This window comes from Geotrypetes seraphini, chromosome 4 (genome assembly GCF_902459505.1).
Source record: "Geotrypetes seraphini chromosome 4, aGeoSer1.1, whole genome shotgun sequence".
Classification (NCBI taxonomy): domain Eukaryota; kingdom Metazoa; phylum Chordata; class Amphibia; order Gymnophiona; family Dermophiidae; genus Geotrypetes; species Geotrypetes seraphini.
The window spans coordinates 131,842,180-131,866,746 of record NC_047087.1 but is presented as its reverse complement, the minus strand read 5'-3'; the positions used below and the strand labels follow the sequence as shown (position 1 = coordinate 131,866,746).

General features: G+C 38.8%; 1 protein-coding gene across 1 annotated transcript in view; it reads left to right on the top strand.

Annotated features, from left to right (window-relative positions):
* Window positions 1–24,567, top strand: part of PRDM15 (PR/SET domain 15) — a 354,917-nt gene that overhangs the window by 108,210 nt on the left and 222,140 nt on the right. Inside the window, exons 3-4 of the mRNA XM_033942187.1 lie at window positions 4,410–4,503; window positions 18,796–18,949. Coding sequence (XP_033798078.1) covers window positions 4,410–4,503; window positions 18,796–18,949 — 248 coding nt within the window. The remainder of the gene's footprint in view (window positions 1–4,409; window positions 4,504–18,795; window positions 18,950–24,567) is intronic.

Sequence of the window (24,567 nt, the reverse complement as noted above, 5' to 3'; positions counted from 1 at the left end):
AAAAGCCTTTGACAAGGTGCCCCATGAACGTCTACTCCGGAAACTGAAGAACCATGGGGTGGAAGGAGACGTACATAGATGGATCAGAAACTGGTTGGAGGGTAGAAAACAAAGGGTAGGAGTGAAGGGTCACTACTCCGACTGGAGGAGGGTCACGAGTGGTGTCCCGCAGGGCTCGGTGCTCGGGCCGCTGCTATTTAATATCTTCATAAATGATCTAGAAACAGGAACGAAGTGCGAGATAATAAAATTTGCGGACGACACCAAACTATTTAATGGAGCTCGGACTACAGAGGACTGCGAAAAGTTGCAAAGGGACTTGAACAAATTAGAAGAATGGGCGGCGAAATGGCAGATGAAGTTCAACATTGAAAAATGTAAAGTATTACATGTGGGGAGCAGAAACTCGAGGTACAACTATACAATGGGAGGGATGTTATTGAATAAGAGTACCCAGGAAAGGGACTTGGGGGTAATGGTGGACATGACAATGAAGCCGTCGGTACAGTGTGCAGCGGCTGCTAAGAGAGCGAATAGAATGCTTGGTATAATCAAAAAGGGTATTACAGCCAGAACGAAAGAAGTTATCCTGCCGTTGTATCGGGCGATGGTGCGCCCGCATTTGGAGTACTGCGTCCAATATTGGTCGCCGTATCTTAAGAAGGATATGGCATTAGTCGAGAGGGTTCAAAGGAGAGCAACACGTCTGATAATAGGTATGGAAAACCTGTCATATTCTGAGAGATTGGAGAAGCTGGGTCTCTTTTCCCTGGAGAAGAGGAGACTTAGAGGGGATATGATAGAGACTTATAAGATCATGAAGGGCATAGAGAGAGTAGAGAGGGACAGATTCTTCGAACTTTCGAAAAATAAGAGAACAAGAGGGCATTCGGAAAAGTTGAAAGGGGACAGATTCAAAACAAATGCTAGGAAGTTCTTCTTTACCCAACGTGTGGTGGACACCTGGAATGCGCTTCCAGAGGACGTTATAAGGCAGAGTACGGTACTGGGGTTCAAGAAAGGATTGGACAAATTTCTACTGGAAATGGGGATAGAGGGGTATAGATAGAAGATTACTGCACAGGTCCTGGACCTGTTGGGCCGCCGCGTGAGCGGACTGCTGGGCACGATGGACCTCGGGTCTGACCCAGCAGAGGCATTTCTTATGTTCTTATGTTCTTATGTTCTAACCATGCAGTTCTTACCAGTTCTTTTGCCTTATACACAGCATTCTCAATGCATTGTTCCTCTGTGCATCCTCTGCTTTAAAATCTCTGCCCTACTAGTAAATTGATCCATGTTTCGGTCTTGTTACTGTTCAGATTTGCAGGCTGTCTAATATAGCAAGATATTTAACCTCCCCCCCCCAGGACTGTTTGAAATTTGCACAGTGTCACTGTTCATTTCCACAATCTAGGGGCCTTACTTTCCTGCCCATAGCTCTCTCACTGGGTTGGCTCCTTAGCTGCTCATCTACTCACAGCTCACTGCATTATTCCCAGTGCCTTCACCAGAACTTCTGATTCAAAACAGACCTATTTGCCTTTTAAGAAACTTCTACTTCAGTATATCCTTCCTCCTTGGGGGCAGGGGGGAGACTTCTCCTCCTGCTCATCACTCCCACTTTCTGAAGGGACTCCATTGCTTTTTCTTTGCTCCACACTGAGTATTACATTACATTACATTAGTGATTTCTATTCCGCTTGTACCTTGCGGTTCAAAGCGGATTACATAAGAAGAAGCTGGACATTTCCAGGAGGGTACGTGACATTTAGGGTAAGACATAGTTACAGAATGAGTATAGACTTGGTAACATTGGATGAGAGCAGTTATATTACATTACATATCAAATCTTTTTCCAGGCGTTGGTAGGTAATAAATCGGTAGGAAGAATTAGGTTGTTTTTTTTTGTTTTTTGTTTTTTTTTGGTCGGTTGAGGATGTGGTGTCAGGGAGTGGGTAACCTGGTCGGTGTATGTGGAAGAGGAGATTAGGTGTTTTGAATATGCTTTTTGAAAAGTAGCGTTTTGAGTTCTTTGCGGAATGCTTTGAAGTCAGATGTTGAGGTTAACAATCTGGTTATGGAGGGTTCGAGTTTTGCTGCATGCGTTGCTATGAGGTTATCGTAAAGCTTTTTACTATGAGTGCCGTTGAGTGGTGGGTATGAGAATGGTGTCAGTGTCCTTATTCTGGGTGGAAGGTTTCGGTGTAGGCGATCGATTAGATAGGCAGGTGCTGTACCGTTGAGTACTTTGAAGATTAGACAGTATAGTTTGAATTGGATTCTGGCTCTGATCGGTAGCCAATGTGAGTCTAGGTAGGCGTTAGTTATGTGGTCATATTTTCCGAGGGAATAGATTAGTCTGAGAGCCGTGTTCTGAATGGTCTGTAGTTTTTTGATCATTTTTGTAGGACATGGTAGATATAGGATATTGCAGTAGTCCACAAGTCCTAGTACCAGGGATTGAACAATGATCCTGTAGTGTTCTTTGTCGAAGAATTTCCTTATTTTTCGTAAGTTGCGCATTGTGAAGAATGCTTTTTGGGTAGCTTTGTCCACAGCATTAAAGTACAGTCCAAAGGTGGAAGTCTATCAGAATCTTATATGTTCTCCTTTCCATACTACCACTCAGTCTAATGTATCCATTCTCTTCTTCAGGGTTGATTGTGCTATGGATAGTGATGCAGAATATATGGATTACATTAAACACCAAAAACAACATTTAACTAAAATGATGACTTTGCTGTCTGAAAATTTACCCCCATCCCCATCTGCACAGCTCATACTGCAAAACTGACCTAAAGAAGGTGTCACTAAAGTTGCTTCCGGGCATACAACCACCGGAGCTGGCTCAGATTTGCCCGATATATCCTTTATAATGATTTTGTATGGCCTTCACAATCGTTGTAAGAATTGAATTTGTATATTCTAGAAAAGAGATGAGGAGGTGATGCTGAATGAGGAGGTCTCCCATTTGAATGCTTCCAAAGATCTTGTCATTGCAGCTACTTTCTCCCTGACTTTAAAATCATGGGAAAAGGTCACTATGTCTCATGGTTTATTATTGCATGAGGGACCTAGGGCTCTATGGGCTTTTTCTATTTTGATTTTCAAGTCTACCCATCTCTTCCCCCACTGCCTGCAATATGGCCAGGGAGTTCTTTGCTTTATCACTTCACAGTCCATGAAGTCAACCATTTACGGGATGCTTTGAAAGCACAGGTTTTGCCACCCCAACCTGTTTTTCACGTCCTCTAGGTAGTCAGCTTGTTCTGCCTCTTCAACTTACCTGACTTCTTCTTGAAGCCTAACATGCTCTCCTCCTGCTTTTTCAGTGTCACATTCAAGTCCTCTACTCGCTTCCCAACGTCTGCGTATTACTATGTTCTGCTTCATGAGCTCCTCTTTAATGTTCACAAGATCCCATTTCAGTTGACAGAACTTTGTTTTGATCTCTACCTTAAATTCTGCATCCTTCAGGTGCAGGCATGCTTTCGGCATTCAGCTGTGGCCACTCTCTGCCTTGATCTTTTTGTCAGTTCACTTTCTTCACTCTCCTTTCTCGTGCGGTTGACCACCATTGTGTGTCTCTGCATAATCTTTCAAGTCCACTAACTTCTGCACCAACATATCCATTTACCTTTTGTGGATCTCATATGCTCCTAACAAAGATTTTTTCTTACTCTTTAATTACTACTTTACTACTTTCGTGATATGGAGCTTCCAACTTAAGCAGCCATTGTAGATTGTATGTTACTTCCTCTCTCCTCGCGACCAGTTTTGAACCCAGTAAGTCACTGGCCTATACCAAGGCTGCTCAGTTTATTTATGAGTTGACTATGCAGAACTGTGTCAAAGGCTTTGCTGATACCTAAGTATACCACATCTAGTGTTCTCTCTTGATTCAGCTGTCTGGTCACCCAGTCAGAGAGATGAATCAGATTCATCTGACAAGACCTACCTCCAGGAAAACCGTGCTACCTTGGGTCTTGCAGCTGTCTGTGCAAAGCTGCTGCGTGCTTTCTTCCTTGTCTTTACACAGTTTTGCCTGGGATATGTGTTCTGATACTGTATTACTGATTTCACTTGCATTTTATCACAGGACTTGTTTTCACTGTGCCTATAATGCTGGTAAGAAGGTGGTAGAACACCACAGCAGGCTAGTGTTTCCAAAGTATTTTTTACAGCTTCATTTTATATTTAAAAGGAGCACTGCTTGATAATAAGAATACAAGGTAGCTTTGGGCTGTGATAATAAGAATGTTGAAAAGTAAAAATTTGTCTTTTGTCATTTAGAGGAATATTTTGGGAGTAATTTGAGCTATGGGCAAGGTATAGAAAAAATGTTATAGCCCCTCAACTCTTCTCTCATCCCTTGCTCTGATGCTAACTGTATTCTGTATTTGCAGGGTGTGATGACTGTGGGCAGTACCATGACTCGGAATGTCCTGATCTGGGCCCGGTAGTTAAAGTCAGTGACTCTTTTGTGTTAAGCAGAGCAAGGTAAGTGGCACTGAAACTTGGTTGAGTGGATTGGTGTGTACCTTGTAGTTTAACCAAGTTGAAAAGCCTCTATATTACCAGTTCACACAATTATAGACAGATATGGTTGAATGAGACCTCAGAGGACTATTTAATTTATTCCTGCTTTGAAACAGATTTCTCTTTACATAACCTGCTAATGGTGAGAATAACATGAGGAAGGACCTAGCGAAGCTTGAAGAATGGTCTGAAATTTGGCAGCTAAGATTTAATGCTTTGAAATGCAAAGTCATGTATTTGGGCTGCAAAAATCCGAGGGAGTGGTGCAGTTTAGGAGGTGAAGAACTTTTGTGCATGAAAGAGGAGTGGGACTTGGGTGCGATAGTATGTGATAATCTTAAGGTGGCCAAACAGGTTGAAAAGGCGACGGCAAAAGCTAGAAGGATGCTAGGATGCATATGAAGAGGTATGGCCAGTAGGAAAAAGGAGGTATTGATACCCCTGTATAAGACTCTGGTGAGACCTCATTTAGAATATTGTGTACAATTCTGGAGGCTGCACCTTCAAAAACATATAAACAGGATGGAATCAGTTAATAGAAAGGCTACTAAAATGGTCAGTGGTCTTCGTCATAAGGCATATGGAGACAGACTTAAAGATCTCAATATGTATACTTTGAAGGAAAGGAGGGAGAGGGGATATATGATAGAGATGTTTAAATACCTATGTGGTTAATTTCTGATCAGGATATTATTATAGGTGATATATTACCTTCAAATTACAAAATAATTCCTTTATCAAGAAACTCAAAAAGAGGAGGTGGCGTAACAATAATCCTTCGAGATCATTTTGGGTTTCAAGTGTTAGATTTTAAATTAACCAATGATCTGGAAATTCTCACTTGTAAAGATATTGTAAAGGATTGTAAAGACAACTTGCGTGTCACGATATTTAATTTTCCCCCTAAAAAATGGCATCTAGCAAAAGAGGAATTCTATGAATTTCTCCTTGCAAACTTGGTAGCTGGTACCTACAACTTTCTAGCTGGTGATGTTAAAGTTACACCTTGAAAAGCCATGTACAAGTATGAAAAGATGATGGCAGAACGTTTTGGGAATATTAAGTCTTTTAAAGAGATATGGAGTCCATTGACTAATTTTATTGTATTATAATTAAGGTCATGTTTCTTTCTTTTTTCATTATATTCTTTGCACATCCAGGGAGGGTGGGTGGGAAATATATTTTGAAAGTTTATTTATTTCACTATAATATTGAAATTATTTATATGTATTATTGCTCAAATAATAAGTTTAGAAGAGGAGAAATGATTGTTAAAGTAATAATTATATAACTAATAGTGTTTTTGTGTTACATCTATGGGGGCTACCTTTTATTTGAGACACCCATGTAAATGATTAGTGCGCTACCGCTCTGTTAAGTATGTGTTCTTTGAACCATCTCAACTGACAACTTTTGTAACAATGTCTCGTCTGGATGGAGGAATATCTTGAATCCTATATATAAATATGAGATCTCAATTTCAGTGCTTTTAGATCTTGCTAAAAATTTTTATTTTTTCTTGTTTTCTTTATTACTCGCTATGTCTAAATCTTGGATCTAAAGGAGGACTTGAGCATTAATAGTCAATAATATTTTTCTTATTGGAAGTAATTTATTTTTCATTTTTTTATGTTATTATGACTAATGCTTTCTGTACAAGTGTCAAACTTGAATTCAAATTGAAAATTAATAAAGATATTTAAACATAGTGTTTTTGTGAAGTTTTTATGATACATCAATTATATTACACTATTGAAGTTTGAAAATCAATAAAGATTTACAAAAAAAAAAAAAAGAAAAAGAAAAGGAAGATAATTCCAACATAACTGATCTACTTTCCTTCCTTACATCATTGGGTTTTTCCAAACCATCTCCAACTAAAACCCATTAGAAAATAATTATATGTTGAAATCATAATACTAAGGAAATACAAATTAACATATTGTTAAATGGATAATGATACATTAATGAAATGTTATGGAAAATGATTAAAGATATAAAAGATCAATATAGATAGATAGAAGGGAAATTTGTTTAAATATTGAATATTGATTGCCTGGAATGGGGAGAATGTTTGGATTACAGTTCCAATGTGTATCCTTAAGCAGCCAATGTATTGGGTGGGAAAGGGAGGGACAAGGAAAATATTTACTAGAATAATTAAGGGAGATACATTAGGGTTAAATATGTGTGTCGTGAAGAAAATTTTTTGGATATTAAAAATGAAAGAGGAGAGGAAGAATAAGATAATGAAAAGTATTAAAATGTATAATGTCTTTTAAAATATATTCTATTAATGTCAATGGCCTGAATCATGTAATTAAAAGGAAAAAAATATTAACATTTTTAAAAAAGCAAAATGCAGATATTTACTGTCTGCAAGAGACCCATCTTAATATGAAGGAATCACAGAAATTATCAGGTGGATGGATAAAGGAATGTTTTTTTGCTCCAGCAGTGGGTAAAAAAGCAGGGGTTGCAATTCTTATAAATAAAAAATGTACGGCCAATATAAAGGTAAAAAGTTCAGATCCACATGGAAGATGGATACATATCGATATAGGTATGGGAAATGATACCCTGACGTTATTTAACATATATGCCCCTAATTCGAATCAATCAGAATTTTTCAAAAAGCTACAAAATATGTTATTACCACTGGCTGCCTCTAATTTAGTGGTGGCTGGAGATTTTAATGCTGTAATGGATCCATTATTGGATAAAAAACCAGGTAAAAATATTAAATCTTTAGGTCTAGATAATTTAGTTCGATCATGCGATTTGAAGGATATATGGCGTATTCTTCATTTTAATGATCAGGAATATTCATTTTGTTCACAGGTTCATAAATCATTTTCAAGAATCGATTATATTTTTGTTTCAACAAATAAAGTGCAACAGGTGATTAAGGCCTCCATTGATCCTATTATCATTACGGATCATGCGGGAATATGGATAGAATTACAATCAGATCAATTAGAAAATAATAGACCTCTTTGGAGATTTGATAATGCATTGCTAGTGGATGACAAATTTTTGGAAAATTTTAAAACACAAATTAATGAATTTTTTCAAACAAATTTAGTGGAAGATACATCTATAGAGAATGTATGGGATGCATTTAAAGCAACTATGAGGGGTAATATTATATCATATTCAGCATTTATTAGGAAACAAATTAAAAAACAATATAAAGAATTAGAAAAAGAAATAAAAATATTAGAAGCTAAATTGATAAGTAAATGGGAATATAAAGTTTTGCAAGCTCTTTTGAAATTAAAAGGTAAATATAATGAATTAACTTCAAAAATGATAAGAAAAGATTTGTTTTCCAAGCAAACAGTGTATTATGGAAATTCTAATAAGGCGGGAAAATTATTGGCAAATTATCTTAAGGCTAAAAAAAGGAGAACTAATATTAATGGAATAAAAGATGATAATGGAATAATAACAAATCAAACAAATAGAATATTAAAACAATTTTTAAATTTTTATAAAGATCTATATTCTTCTGAACCTTATTTGGAGAAACAAAAAGATGGAAAAAAATTTTTAGATTTAATTAATGGACCTAAAATTCCTGATCATATAAAACGAAGTTTAGAAGAACCTATATCATTAAAAGAATTAGAATCAGCATTGAGATCTCTTAGAGTTGGATCCGCTCCAGGTGGTGATGGTTACACAGTAGAATTTTATAAAACATTTCAAAATATCCTCTCCCCACATTTATTAAAATTATATCAGACACAACTTATAAAAGGTAATATAAAAGGTACTATGGCTGAATCAATAATAATTGTTTTGCCTAAGCCAAATAAAGATCCTACTTTGGTTTCAGACTACAGGCCTATATCTTTGATAAATGTTGATAATAAACTTTTGGCAAAAATTTTGGCTTTGAGATTAGCCAAAGCTCTCCCACATATTATAGATATGCATCAAACGGGTTTCGTTGCTAAAAGACATTCCTCCAATAACTCTAGACTATTATTTCACATGCTAAACTTGTCAAAAAAAATGGATGAACCGGCTTTTACAGTTTCATTAGATGCTGAGAAAGCATTTGATAGGGTAGAATGGAATTTTATGTATCAGGCTTTAGAATGGTTTGGTATAGGTTCTGGATTTATACAAATGGTAAAAACATTGTATAGCTTCCCGATTGCAAGATTAAATATTAATAATATGATATCTGATGGTTTTCAATTGCAGAGGGGAGTTAGACAAGGCTGTCCTTTATCTCCTTTGTTATTTGATGTTGTATTAGAACCCTTATTGTTAGCAATACAGCAAACGAGGGAGATACAAGGTATTCCATATTCAGATATGGAATATAAAATTTCGGCTTATGCTGATGATATTTTGCTTTATTTGAGAAATCCAGAGTCTACCTTATCTTCTTTATTGGAAATAATTGATAAGTTTGGCAAATTTTCAGGTTATAAAATTAATTGGAATAAATCTGAAATTATACCTTTGAATGTTCACTGTGTAAAAGGATTATTTGATACTTTTCCATTCATATGGAAAGAAGAAGGATTTAAATATCTAGGCATTCAAGTTAAAAAAACAATTGAAGATACTGTAAAAGAAAATGAAAAATATGTATTAAAAAAAGTTACGGAGTTATGTGAGCAATGGAACCCATTACATATTTCTTGGTGGGGAAGAGTTCAAACTATTAAAATGATGATGTTGCCTGTAGTTTGCTACCAAATGAGTATGATACCTATTTATTTTCAGGGGTCCTTTTATAAAAAGCTTAATAGAATTTTAACAAAATTTCTTTGGCTTGGTAAAACACCTAGAATAGCTTTAGTAACCTTACAAAAATCAATTAAGGAGGGAGGGGTAAATTTTCCAAATTTTTATAGGTACCATCAAGCCTATATTCTACGTCAGGGTATGTATTGGATCCTCCCAGAACTTATAGATAATGCACCAGATTGGTTATATTTGGAATGGCGCCTTATGTTTCCCCTAAATTTAGTTCATCTACCAAGTATTAATATACCTAAAAGATACAAAGAAAATAAAATAATAATGGATACTTGGAAAACATTGAGATTTATTGATAAATTAACACCCATCCCAATATACAAATCAACTAATCAATCCATATGGATAAACTCCAAGATCAAAATTGGCGGAGCTCAAATCCTTTGGAAGAACTGGATTAATGCAGGCATTAGAACTCTAGATGATATTATATCAGAAGGTAAACTGCTGGATTTTTCACAATTGCAACATAGATTTGGTCTCAATAAAACACAAAGTTTTAAATGGTTGCAATTGAAGCAGGCCATTCAGGTTGGGTTCCCTGAATGGAAATCATTAAACAATCAATATAGTTTAAAATTCTTATGCTTTAAAGCAGACTTCCTAGGACATCAAGCCGCATTGTGGTATAAATTAATATCTGGATATTTAAATAAAAAACCAAAAAATGGTCTAAGAGACATTTGGAGCATTGAGATTGGACATCAAATTAATGCATCTCAATGGCCACTAATTTGGTCTTGGAGAATGGGATGTACAGTGTCAGCATCTATGAGACAAACATGGTTCTTTTTATTACATAGAGCTTTTTGGACCCCTACCCGTTTGCAAAAATTAGACAGTTCTAAGTCTAATAGATGCTGGCATTGTAATCTAGAACCAGGGACATTAGATCATTTATTATATCATTGTCCTTATATAAAAATTTTTTGGAATTCAATTTGGCCACAAATTAATAAATTAATGGAAAATCATATTGCAATATCATATGATACAATTTTATTTGGAACAATGATGAGAAAAAAAAGTCAAATTTCACCAGAAAATAACAAGCTTTTATTAATTATGACAGGGGTTGCCATTCAACATATAACTAACAATTGGAAAAATTACAACAACCTAAATTACACATTTTGGTGGAATACAATATGTCATATTTTTAAAATGGAAAGAACAATAGCAGTACAAAAGGGGACATATATTAAATTTATAAAAATATGGGGGCCATTGACAAAATACTGTAATGAATAAATAATATGATGTTTTCTTCTTCTTTTCTTCTTTTAAGGATCTTTTTTTTTATGACACACATAAAGGGGGGGTAAGAAAAATTAATTTATACATAGTATGTTATAATATATTATACAAAATGTAACGTATGAAAAAAAGGTAATAAAAGGGTGGGGGGAGGGAAATGAGATAAAAATTGTTTAGATTATATTGTATTAGATATAAAAAAGTTATTGAATATTTATCAATTGTATTCTAATATGTTGTATACTTTTTATAAAAATTTGAAAATTAAAATATTATATTAAAGTAATGAAAGGGAGGGGGGAGGGTGAGGGGGGAAAATCAAATTCAGATATATAATGTATTAGATATAAAAGTGATAATATGTATTTATAAATTGTAATTAATTATTATGTACACTTTATGAAAAATTAGAAAATAAAAAAATAATTGGAAAAAAAAAAATCAATTACTCCCAGTGTAAGTTTCAAAGGTGAAACTTGGACTAATACTCCTTGGTTGAATTATTTAATTTTGAATTATTCTGGATTAAAAGACAATTTAAAATGAAACTAAGAAACAATTTTAAAGAAAAAAATATTTGTACAAGAGGACAACTGAACCCAGTTGAATTTTGGATGCATTATATCCTAACATCTAACTTAGTTTTTGATCCAAACTTCATTTTAGGATGGAAAAACTTTAGCGATCAGGTCTTAAACGATATTGCACCTTTGAAAGAACATAGGAAAAGACAACGTTTATCAGACAGCTGGTATGATACTGATCTAACAGGTTTAAAGTGAGAATTACATAAATTGAAAAGAATATGGTGCAAATCAGGGAAAGATTGAGGATAGACTTACTTGGTGACTAAAGGTTAAAGAATATAAAATAACGATCAAAGAAAAGTGTTGCAAGCATTACTCTCAAAAAGAACTGTTCAGAATAGTCAATTCTTTGTTTGATATTGATTTACATAAACGTTCTAATACAGACTTTCCACCCTCTGCTGCAAATTTATCTGACTTTTTTTGCTGCACAAATTTACCAATCACTCAAGTGGCTTTAGAAAAAGAAGGTTCAGCTGCTGACATGATCTGGAATCATTTTGAAAATCCAGATTGGAACCAATTTCTCAATCTTTACTCAAAATATGTAAAATCCAATTGCCTATTGGACAAATGCCCACTGACTATTATGAAATCAGCTCCTAGTAGTGGTAGTAGTGATGCCTATTATTAAAAATTCTAAGGAGTTTGTTTCCTTGACTACCTATTGCCAACATACCACTTTTTCTTAAACTAATGGAAGGACTTGTTAACATCGATCTCATGAAATACTTTGAGAAGTTCAGCATTCTACACGATTCTCAGTCTGGCTTCCGTACAAATTACAGTACTGAAACAGCTTTAGCTTCTATGACAGATCATCTTTTCCACTTGTTTTCCCAAGGAAAAAGCACATTGATACTGCAGTTCGACTTGAGCAGTGCCTTTGACCTTGTTGATCATGACATTTTGCTTAGATGCCTTGATTCCATCGGCATTTCTGGACAGGTACTAAATTGGTTTACGGGTTTCCTAAAAAACATGTTTACCAGGTTTACAGTAAAGGAACTTTCTCTCAGGCTTGGAGTGATACCTGCAGAGTGCCCATAACCTCACTGACTCAAGAGACAGAACAATTCATCTTATCTGTCCTTACCAAGGTTGAACAATGGACTACACAATTTAAATTAAAACTTAATTAGGAAAAAACTAAGATTTTTTTTAGCAAGTCCTAATAACAAAATCATGAATACCTCTTTGAAATTAAATGGGTCAGATTACCCAATTCTACAATCAACATCCTTGGTGTCATCTTGGACTGAAGCTTGACATTTGAAGATCACACCAACGCTCAGGTTAAAAAATGTTTTTTCACTTTATGGAAACTTCGTATCATTTTAACATTATTTTGATTACTTCTCTTTTCGATTGCTGGTCCAATCTTTGATCTTAAGTACCCTAGACTATTGCAATAACATATACTTGGGATCTTTCAAGAAAACCATCAAACGACTGAGAATTGTTCAGAATGTTGCAGTCCATCTCATTTATGGCCTCGTAGTACAAAAAAACTACACTGGCTGCCTTTGGAAGCAAGGGTCATCTTTAAGTTTGCTTGCCTTTTGCTTCAAAACCATAACAGGTTCATCCCCAATCTATCTGTCTCATCATTGGATCATTTGATATTCTATTGTCCTTTGATACTTAGATTTTGGAGATCCATATGGGGTCAAGTCAATATGATATTGTAAGCTTCCCTTAATATCCAAGAGTCCAATTGATGCAAATAAAAATAGATTACTTCTTATCATGACAGGAGTTGCTATGCAGCTTATCACAAAAAATTGGGATAGGGTAAATTATAACTTTTGGTGGCAAACTTTATGTCATGTTTATAGGTTTGAATGTATGAAATCATTACAATTGGGATACTATAATAAATTCAAAGAGGTCTGGGATCCATTAACAGAATTTTGTAAAAATTGATTATTAGTATTACCCTTTAATTTCTGAATAAAGGTTATACACATCCAGGATGGGTGGGTGGAAGGGAGGGGGGATATGTACTTATCTTGTTATATGATTGTAATGAGTGCTGTTTTATTCTTGTACCAGTTGTTGGTAAATTTGTTGCACTTTGTGTTGGTTTTTAAAATGAATAAAGAATTGGAAAAAAAACCCTAAAAAATCCATAGCAGGTTCATCCCCAATCTATCGGTCTCATCATTTCGAATTTCAGGGCACAACTTGTACACATAGCACTTTCTTGTTCACTTTTCCACCCTTGAAGGGCTGTATCTGCAAGAGATTCCTTGATTGAACATTATCATTCCAAACAAGCAAATGGAATAAATGTTTATCCAACTTTATTTCAAACGCACTTTCTTATCAGACTTTTAGGAAGTCAATCAAAGCTTATCTTTTTGATAAATTTCTCTGACTCCACTGCTGCCTTGATGTATTTCTAAAACACTTGAGACAAATTTGATTAATCTTAACATACTAATATAATTTCAAAAGTTTTTTGTAATATCGCTGTCTGTATACAGGATCTTCCTCTGTAAACCACTCTGAACTTTTTGTGGTATTGTAGTATATAAAAATAAAGTTGTTATTATTATTAAATGCACATGAGGCAAATCTCTCATTTGAAAGGAAGCACAGGAATAAGCGGACATAGGATAAAGTAAAGAGGTGATAGGCTCAGGAGTAATCTAAAAAATACTTTTTTACAGGAAGGGTGGTACATGTGTGGAATATTGTACTCTCCCGGTAGAGGTGGTGGAGACAAAGACTATGTCTGAGTTCAAGAAAGCATGGGATAGGCACATGGGATCTCTCAGGCAGAGGAGGAGATAGTGGATTCTGTGGATGGGCAGACTGGATGGGCCATTTGGCCTTTATCTGCCTTCTAGATTTCTTTCTCATCTGTAGGTAGCTTGCAACAGCTCACAACAATCTAAAAATCGGAAAGTTTTTTTATGTGAAAGTGTTTTTATTGAAAATTGTAAATACAATCAAACAAGTCAAAACAGCAAAAATACACAATGCAAATGCTACCCAACCCCACCCACCCATCCACCTTCCCCTCATCCCCCCTACAATCCAAACAGTCAAACTTTCAGAGTTCATGGCTGATCAAGGGTTCAAGAGATGGCTACCAGCAGTAGGAGTTAAAGTGAGCCAAAAAGGCTCCCAAATGTGACAAAACAAACGTCCCTGTGGAGTATCTAAGGAAGTCAATGAAAGACGCTCCATAGAAGCTTGTTGTATCATAAGAGAACGCCAATGAGATAATGTTGGGGGATCAGGTACAATCCAGCAATGCAATATTGTCTTTTTCCACAATAAGACAGCACATTCCAAAAACCCCCGAAACCCCTTTGGTGACACACAAGGGATATGCTCCAAGGTGAAGAGCAACTCAAGATTACTAGTATATCCATATTGCCACATGTGAGTAATGTGGCGTTGCGACTGATTCCAAAAATCCTGGACCAATGGACAAGCCCAGAACTGATGGCCTAGAGTTGCCTGTGGTTGAGTGCATTTAAGGCAAGCATCATTTTGGCTAAGTTTATCACGGTGCAGATAAACAGGTGATCGATGAAGTCGAAGTATAAACTTATAGTTCAGTTCAATTAGGGTAACCTGAGGGGTAATACCAGCTGTGTGTTTAAGTCCTCTCTGAATAGTCACTCCAGTAACCACACAGGATAAATCTCCAGACCATTTAGTTGCATAGGAGTCATATGGAATGGGCCCAAAGTGCTCTCAGAGAAATCTATGGTAAAACTTTAATGGAATCTGAGTTTGAGCAGAAAGGGACAACGCTTCCAAAAGGGCCTCCTGGCTGAGGTTGGTAAGACTGGCCCGCGGAACGGACCGCATATAAGATGCCATCTGAGAATACGCCAACCAATCAGAAGGATGCTAATGATATTCAGTTTGCATTACTGCAAAGGACGGCAGGGAGCACTGAGAGTTGACCACCTGGAATAGATATTGCAAGTTTGTAGTTCTCCACACTGACAAAGGAAATTGTGAAGTCCCCGGGCGGAAGTCCTTGTGTCCCAAAAAGGCAAATATGCCGTTGCATAGGGCAATATATGCAATTGTTTACATAATGTCCGCCAAACCTGGCGAAGAGGTTTAAAGAGAATATCTCCCACTGGAGCGGGGCAACCTGGAAGATCGCAAACAGGAAGGCAAAAGGTAAGACAATAGGGCGGCGTTCATTTGTCCTGCGTGCCAATGTCAGGGTGGGATTGTCGGTGCGTCAGCGTCCTACACGCATTTGACGGGTCACCCCTGGAACCCACTCAGTGTCTGGAGTATTTGGAGGTTCTGTTCAACACTGAAAAAGACTGAGTTTTTCTTCTAGAACCACGTAAACTGAAGCTCAGACGCCAGATCCTGAGATTTTGGAGCCACCACTGAAGATTCTGGTGTGCTTCCACCGTCCAGGCTAACTGCAACTGGAGAGAGTCACTCTGAGGCAATCAATGCGCTAACCGTGCGCTCTGCAGGGGACACAGATGGGCTCTTACCCATGGTTGCTACCATGGAGCTTAGCAACTGCAGATAATGCCAAGCCGTAGTGTTCGGCAGCTCCAAAATCTCAGGATCTGGTGTCTGAGCTTCAGTTTATGTGGTTCTAGAAGAAAAACTCAGTCTTTTTCAGTGTTGAACAGAACCTCCAAATACTCCAGACACTGAGTGGGTTCCAGGGGTAACCCGTCAAATGCGTGCAGGACGCTGACGCACCGACAATCCCACCCCGACATTGGCACGCAGGACAAATGAACACCGCCCTATTGTCTTACCTTTTGCCTTCCTGTTTGCCCCGCCCCAGTGGGAGATATCCTCTTTAAACCTCTTCGCCAGGTTTGGCGGAGATTATGTACATCTAGTACAAGGGCTTTGGTTGCTGTCATAGAGGGAATGGTCTATCAATAGATTAGAGTTGAGAGATGTTCAGTTGGCTCTACGGTTCTTCCAGGCACAGCTGAAAGACAAAGCTGTCAGGGTCTTCTCTTACAGTGCCACAGCTGCAGCGTACATCTACATGCAAGGGAGATCCAAGGGTGCTCTGCTGCAAGTGGAGGTCCAATTGCTGTTTCACTGGGTGGAAACCTATCTGCAGGCTATCACAGCAGCTCATGTAGTGGGAGTGGACAATGTCCAGACCAATTTATCTCGGCCCATAGTAATGTAAAAAGTCAAAAATATATAAGATGTCTATAATATGCTCAGAGACCTGCAGACCACTTGGGGGAGACCTCCAAAATAAGCCTCACCCAATCATTGCATATCAAAATATATGTTTTTTCTTTTTTCCTTAATCATCAATAGATACTCTTCAGTGTTTATGAAAAAAATACTCAAGGGTCCTGAGCAGCCTACGTTTTGTTTCCTGCTTCAGGGAACTCGATTCGAACTTGAAATACTTTTAAATATGTGACAGGTTTCTGTTAATCGTAGAATTTCACTTGTATTCTGTGTTTTCCAACGATGATTAATTGTTGATAATGCCATAAGGAATCATATGCTGTTTGCACAATAAGGAAGAATTAGGTTTTTACTTAAATAATCCTCTTTCCTGTAGAATAGCATACGTTCCTTAAGCCTTGCCCTGTCAGATGCCTGTTTTGCCTGCTGAGGCTTATAGTCTTGGAAGAATATCCAGTGGCTTGGCTTGTGGCAGCCAAGGAAGAGAAGCAGAGCTTTTGAAGAGGCACAAATTAGTACCAAAATCAATATCAGCACATAATGCTTTGCTAAGAACTGTACAAGTGCTAGTGCCGGTTGCACACAAGTAGGTAGGGATTTTGTTTTCACCACCATTTTTTTGTTGCCCTGTTTGGTTATTGTTTATTATCTCTTAGTTACTGTTGCAGAGCAGATCAAAATTATCTGAATCGTGGAGTTCCTCAAGCTCCCCCTTGTTTTCATTTCCTTTTCTAGGTGTTATCACTTGCTTTGGTACAGACCGAGTAGAGGGGGCACTGCCCAGAAAGACAAGGGGGAGGAGAGAAGAAAATGATTGATGTCTTCTGCAAACAGCTTGCAAATTGAGATGCTTAACCCATCCGTAAGGAATCGTATGCAGTTCTACAGGAAAGAAGATTATTGAGATAAGAACGTAGGGCTAGATTCACTAAAGCTTCTGATCCTGTCCTGACGATCGCAAAACCAGTTTTCCTGGTTTTGCGATCGTTCCCCGACCCGATTAACTAAACTGCTTACCGTTCAATCTCCTATCCGATCCGATCCGATCCAGCCATGTAAATGAATAAAACCCCATGCAAAATAAGCAAGCGATTGATTCACTAACAATTGCTTGGCTATTTTGAATTGGGTTTTACTATCATAAAACCCGACTACTGCTGACCTGTTGGTAACTGTGTTATTGACAGGTCTGCCATTTTTTTGACAGGTCTGCCTGTATTTTTTTATTAATTTTTTTTTCATGGCACAGATATTTTGCGTGTGATACACACACAAAAAAATTAATAAAAGACAGGCAGACCTAACAAAAAACCGCCGCCCCCACCAACAAACACCCTCCCACCCGCGACTCACAAATGGCAGGAGGGAGGCCTTCTGCCTTCGGCGCTCCCTCGAACCCGATGATCCAAAATATGGCAGGAGGGATGCCGATCCCCTCCTGCCATCGTGCTGGCGCGGGGGAACTTCCCGACTGCAACCCCCTCCCCCCTTGCCTGTAAACATTGGGAGCAGGAGGGGTGCTCTGTCCCTCCTGCCTGATTAAAAATAAAAAAAACCGGCAGAAGCACCAACAGCAGTGAAAGGAGGTTGCTTCTCCTGTCAGGGCTGCCCCGACTCGATCACTCACTGAGCGATTGAGTCAGGGAGTTTGCATGAAAATGATTTTCACCTCTGTGCAAATCATTTGTATGCAAAAAATGTAGTGAATCAATCGCTGTTTCAAAATCGGCCAGTGATCAGCCTACAGCGATTGAATCGCTGCCTTTAGTGAATCTGGGCCTTAATCTTTCCTTAGCTAGGGTGGAACAATTCTAGGGAGTAAGATCTTTGAAAATCTGCATATTTATTTTTATGTTCTTTAAGTTCTACCCTAGTTTAGGGCAAACAAATCACAAAAAACATATTTTGCACTATATGATACAGAGATTTAGTAGATGTTTGTCTTCTGGAGTTTAGGATAGCTTTTATTGAATCTTGTAAGAATTAATTAAAAAGATTGTACATGCTTTTGAGAACATATAGATCACTGCTGTAGATGCGAATAATGTCTCTGATGCACGTTAAGGTACAGGGCGGGAATGTCACCAAACTGGTCTATGAAGGGCCTCACAATTGCTAAGACCAGCCTTGACAGTAGTCATATACACAGGACAGAGAAACAGATGACATGGGTCCTAGTGGTCTGTTTCTATTGTGCTACTGCCCTCATTGCTGTAGTACACTCTTATAATTAATATGCCAGTATCATATCTTAACTCTTTGGACTTAAGGAGGAACACTTCGCAGACCTCAAAAAATAAATCTAACTCTTCTAAACCTGTTAAACATATTTATATTTATCATATGAATAGGTATTTGCTGTAGCATGGCTGCTAACATCTGCCTCTTGTGCATTATTGGCTGGTAGCAGTATAAGAGGATTTTAATATAACATCCATTTACCCCTTGTCTTTAGGTCATCGCTCCCCCCTAACTTGGAGATTAGGCAGCTGGAAGATGATGTGGAGGGCGTGTTTGCGATCACCCATCTGGTCAAACGTACTCAGTTTGGCCCATTTGAATCGAAGAGAGTCACCAAGGTTGAGAATGAGTCTGCATTCCCTCTCAAGGTAAGGTGGAGTGTGGCACCATCCTTGCAATGTGGTGCTTCATACTGCTGTGTTGTGGCTTGCAGTATTCAAATCCAAGCTAAAAGCCCACTTTTTGAATGCTGCCATCAACTCTTATCTCCCACTCATCATAATATTATCTATGTCCACCCTATCATTCTCTCTGAAAGAAACTCCCCAACCCCTGTCTGTCCAATTAGATTGTAAGCTCTTCTGAGCAGGGACCATCTATTACGTGTTGATTGTACAGCGCTGTTTACGCTTTTCAGCACTATAGAAATGATAAATAATAGTAGTAGAAGAATGAGATTTGGGGGAGCTGGGAGTTGTGTGTCTGAGGATTTTGTTCTATGGGTTAAGGCTGGACATATCACATGGGTTACACCAAGCATCCAAAATCCCTCTGTAGTAATATCTGCTGGTGAGCTCATATACAATAGTGGGCTCATTTGATATCCTTACAAACAAAAAGTTTTTATGATGGTATTTTGCGTAAATATTGCTACACATTGAGTTTCTGCAAGCCACACATTCCTGCTTCAAATAGGTCAAAACGCCAGAATTAGGGATTAAAAGTAATAAAGAAACTAGCCAGGGAAATCCTGTCAGATATATGTAGTGGTACACAGAGCACAGTTTGGTGGGGAGGGGAATAGCTTTGTAAAACAATTGCTTATAGGATGGACACTACCAGTGCTTAGTATATATGTTTATCCTAGGACAAGCAGGCAGCATATTCTCATGTGTGGGTGATGTCATCCACGGAATGTAAAAAGTGTACTGTCACTTTGAATCTTTTGAAGGTCTCGAGAGTTCCCGTACCACACATGTGCCTTCTGAATGTTGTTGGCTTGTGAGACCATCAGTTCTCAGTTTTTCACTTATTAAGAAGCTGTGTTCTTTGGAGTCAGTCCAAAGCATGTCACTCAAGTTTTTTTGGTGTCTTCCTGTGATTATTTTCCTCAGTATTTTTCATTAAATTTTCATTTCCTTCTTCTCTTTTTATAAATTTTTTTTTCTTTCTTTCATAAAAATTTCCATACTGGGACAGACTAAAGGGCAATCAAGCCCAGTATCCTGTTTCCAACAGTGGTCAACCCAGGTCCCAAGTAGTAAAACAGATTTTATGCTGCTTATCCTAGGAATAAGCAGTGGATTTCCCCAAACCATCTCAATAATGGCCTATGGACTTCTCTTTTCGGAAATTATCCAAGCCTTTTTTAAACCCCTCTAAGCTAACTGATTTCATCACATTCTCCAACAACAAATTCCAGAGTTTAATTACACATTGTGTGAAGAAATATTTTCTCCAGCTTGTTTTAAATCTACTACTTAGTAGCTTCATCACATGCCCCCTAGTCCTAGTATTTTTGGAAAGAGTGAACAAGCAATTCCATTCCACTTAGTATTTTATAGACCTCTACCATATCATCCCTGAGCCATCTCTTCTCTAAGCTGAAGAGCCCAAGCCACTTTAGCCTTTCCTCATAGGGAAGTAGTCTCAAACAGTGTTCCCGCTAAGCTGCGTTGGCCTGCGCTTGCGCACAAAATATTACATCGCAGCGCAAAGTTTCTCTTCACAGCGCACACACGCGTCGGTAAGGTAAGGGGACGCATTGGGGGGATTGCACTTCCCCACAATTGCCATGCTTCGGTTCCTCTTCTTCCTTCCTTCCTCCCCCCCCCCCCGCGGGACCCTGCGGCACCATCAACTCTTACTCCCTCTAATGTCGGCCCTGCAGCTCGAGACTTCCTCGCACCTTCTCCCCTCCCCCTTTGGATCGCTATTATTTTAAATGTTATAGCCGCGGAGCTGTATCCATCAGTGGAGATGTCTAACCTCGGCCTGCCCCGGAACTCTTACTGCAGCAGACGCCCGTCTAGGCAGGAACAGGAAGTCACTGTTGCAGTAAGAGTTCCGGGGCAGGCCGAGGTTAGACATCTCCACTGATGGATACAGCTCCGCGGCTATAACATTTAAAATAATAGCGATCCAAAGGGGGAGGGGAGAAGGTGCGAGGAAGTCTGGAGCTGCAGGGCCGACATTAGAGGGAGTAAGAGTTGATGGTGCCGCAGGGTCCCGCGGGGGGGAGGAAGGAAGGAAGAAGAGGAACCGAAGCATGGCAATTGTGGGGAAGTGCAGAGCTGCAGGGAAGAGTGTTGCGGTACCCAGCTGGAGGGAGAAGGAAGATGAGGGAGGGAATTAAAGGAGATGCCAGGGCTTGGAGCGTAGGAGGAAGGTATGCCAGTCTAAGGGAAAAGGAAGGGGGAGATGTGAGAGCATGGAGGGGGAGCGAAAGATGGAAGAAAAGGAAAGGAGAGAGATGCCAGAGAATCAGGGAAGGGGAGATACCAGACTATGAGGAGAGGTGTGGGAGAGGGAAGGCGAGGAGAGAGATGCCAGACCAATGGGGTGAAAGGAGAGATGGAAGGGGGAGGCATACAGTTTCTGGAAGGGGCATAGAAGGAGAGAAGATGCCATATAGGGGAAGAGAGACGGCAGACAGTGGATGGAAGGAAGAGAGTTACAAGAAGATGAGGAAAGGAGAAACCACAGAAGACAAAGGTAGAAAAAAATTTCTATTTATTTATTGCTTTAGGAGACATGTGTCACTGTTTCTGTGAAGCATTGTATGCAGAGTCCAGCTTCTTGCTGGTTCAATTTAACCTTTGTCTATGTATTTTTATTTTATCCCCCCTTTTACAAAACTGTGAAGCGTTTTTAGCACCAGCCTTGGTGGTAGCAGCTCTGATGCTCAGAATTTTATGAGCATCAGAGCTGTTACCTCCGTAGCTAAAATCCACACTACAGTTTTGTAAAAGAGGGAGGGGTTAGTTTGTGATTACATATTCCTTATTAGGCGAAGGTGTTTTCTGTGTTCTGTGTGTTCGAAAGACATGGTTTTCTGTTAGGATTGACGGTGTAGGATTGATCTGTGCTGGTCTGGCTTGTTTAGTTTTACAATGGGTGTATTGATGTACTGCTCACTGCAATATGTAAGATGCTGCCTTTTCCTAGGTACTCATGTGTGACGTGTGGTTTGTTACTAAAAATCATGTTTTTCTTACAGATGGGGGGGGGGGTGCCAAAAAATGATGGGCCCCGGATGTTACATATGCTAGGTACGCCACTGTATGTAAAGATACCAGAAAGCTGGCGTAGCAAAAACTTCTAAGTTTTGAGTATTTAACCCTCCCACAATCTCACGGGCACTCGTTTCAAGTTTATTGAGATTTTGATTTAAACGCAATATCAAATATTTTCAATGCGTATAACAAAAATAAATTTGGGGAAATAAATAAAACCATTTGAACCAGTGTTCCCGCTAAGCTGCGCTGGCGTGCGCTGGCGCACAAAATATTACATCGCAGCGCACACGTTTCTCGTCACAGCGCACGATCGGAAGAGGCGTACGGCAGATGGCAGGGCGGCGAGAAGAGAATCGGGCGAGTTGGCTCATAACTTGCTGGCGCCCGATATTTTTGGCTCACGGTGAAAAAAGTTTGCTCACAACACCCGCCCGCTTAGAGGGAACACTGGTCTCAAACCTTTTATTTTTTTTGTCACCCTTCTCTGTACCTTTTGTAATTCCACTATATATATATATTTTTTGAGAACTGCACACAGTATTCAAGTTTCAGTTGTACTTTTAATTTTCAAGCCTTCAGCCCCTAGTAAGCCTGTTTTCAGGCTGGGAACGTCAAATCGTTTTCGGTGACCTATCTGCTCGACTTCCCAGGACCACTGAGTCCTTTGATCTTGCATCGGCGGTGTTTTCATCCATGTTAAGACTGTCCATTGATTTTAAATGGTGCACTCCGTGCAGCAGGACCATGTCAGTCACTGATCCACATAATTGGTGTCTTCAGTGTCTTGGTCCTGTTCACCATCCACCTTTTTATAAGCACTGCTTTGTAAAAAAAGGTCACTGAAGGCTAGAGAGTTCCAATTTGACAAACTTTTTCCACTGACTTCGGGAGCATCGACATCGGGAACATCAACGGTCTACATCCAATACTGATATGCAGAAAATGGATTTAAAATGGTACCAACTTCGACAAAATAAGCTAAGAAGCATAAGCATGCTTCTCCATCCAGACATGCATTAGTGTCGTTTCGGGCATCAACACCATCAACGTACTCTAAGTATCGGCGCAACGAGAGCCGCTCTCCTTCTTTACAGTTTCTGTCTTCTCAAAGGCGTTCCTCTTCAATGGGGTCACCAACGCCTAGACACCTTGTGGCACTTACTGTACCAACCACCATGGTACCAGTGATCACTCTGCAGGAGCAGATAAAAGAGATTTTAAAATGGGAGTTGACTAACATGCTGCTGATACAAGCAGCTCAAGCTCCTACGGTGACACAACCAGTAATGTCCCAGCCTGGATGGCATCCTATATGGGCCTTGAAGGTCAGATCATGCACTCCCCATCAGCATCGGTCAAGGAAAACAACATCCAGACATTGAAGTACTACTTCTTCAATATCAGATCATCATTGATGAAGATCTAGAAGTACATCGCAACTCTCTCCTTGATGTCACGGTCGATACACATCTTTCAACTTGACATCATTCTCGACACCGTCTCTCTTGATGCTCTCCATCTCCATAGGGCATCAAAGAATGTGACTCAGACTTGTCTAACCACACTTCCTGTGGATGCCAGGATCTCTCATCTGAAGAGTGATATGGGATCTCTTCAGACCCATCTCCTCCATCTCCTAGAAGAAGATCACCACCAGAGAGTCTTCAAGGACAGTAGGCATATATTCTCACAACCTGCCCTCCTCCCCTAGTTGACTTCTTAGCTTTGTTATTGAACTGATGGTCCTATGAACTGATGTTGTGTGGGAAGGCACTGGCATGCGTTTGGTGTGGGCATTGCCTAAAGATTTAAAGTGACAGTGTACTTGATAGTATCTGTGCCAGGTTCCATGGATGACATCACCCACAAGTAAGAATATATGCTTGCTGTCCTTGGAGAACACCTGCTACAGGTAAGTATCTTTGATATATATAGTGGCATTAGGAGAGTAATTGAAGTGTACTTTCCAAAACTTACTCAATCCATTTTTTTGTCAGTTTTGAATTATGCGATTAATTTCATTCATCAAGGCAAGATTTACTGTATGCTTATTCCTGTGCCAAAACTCACTCAGCCCATGGAATTTTAATGAGTTTGTGATGAATACTTTATGCAAAACAGACAGTCCAAAGCTACTATTTATTTATTTAAAAATTTATTGTAATGCTATTTATCTTGACATCACAAAGATCTGTCTTCAAAGACTACAATTGATTCAGAATACTGGTGCGAAGTTGATTTATGGAAAAAGCAAATTCGACTATGTGACTCCCTTGCTTTTGAGCTTTCATTGGCTCCCAGTTTATCTCAGAATTCAGTTTAAATGGAGGGGCGTGGCTTGGACGCGAACTCGGATGGTTGGATAAACGAGTAGCTCCACACAGACAAGCATATATATAAGAAATACTACCAAATATTTTTGAGAATTTACAAAAATATATACAACATGACTTCAATTAAACAAAATAAAGCTGATTTGGGAGCCGGAACATCAGGAAGTAACAAGAGATCGAAACCAGAGCCAGGTA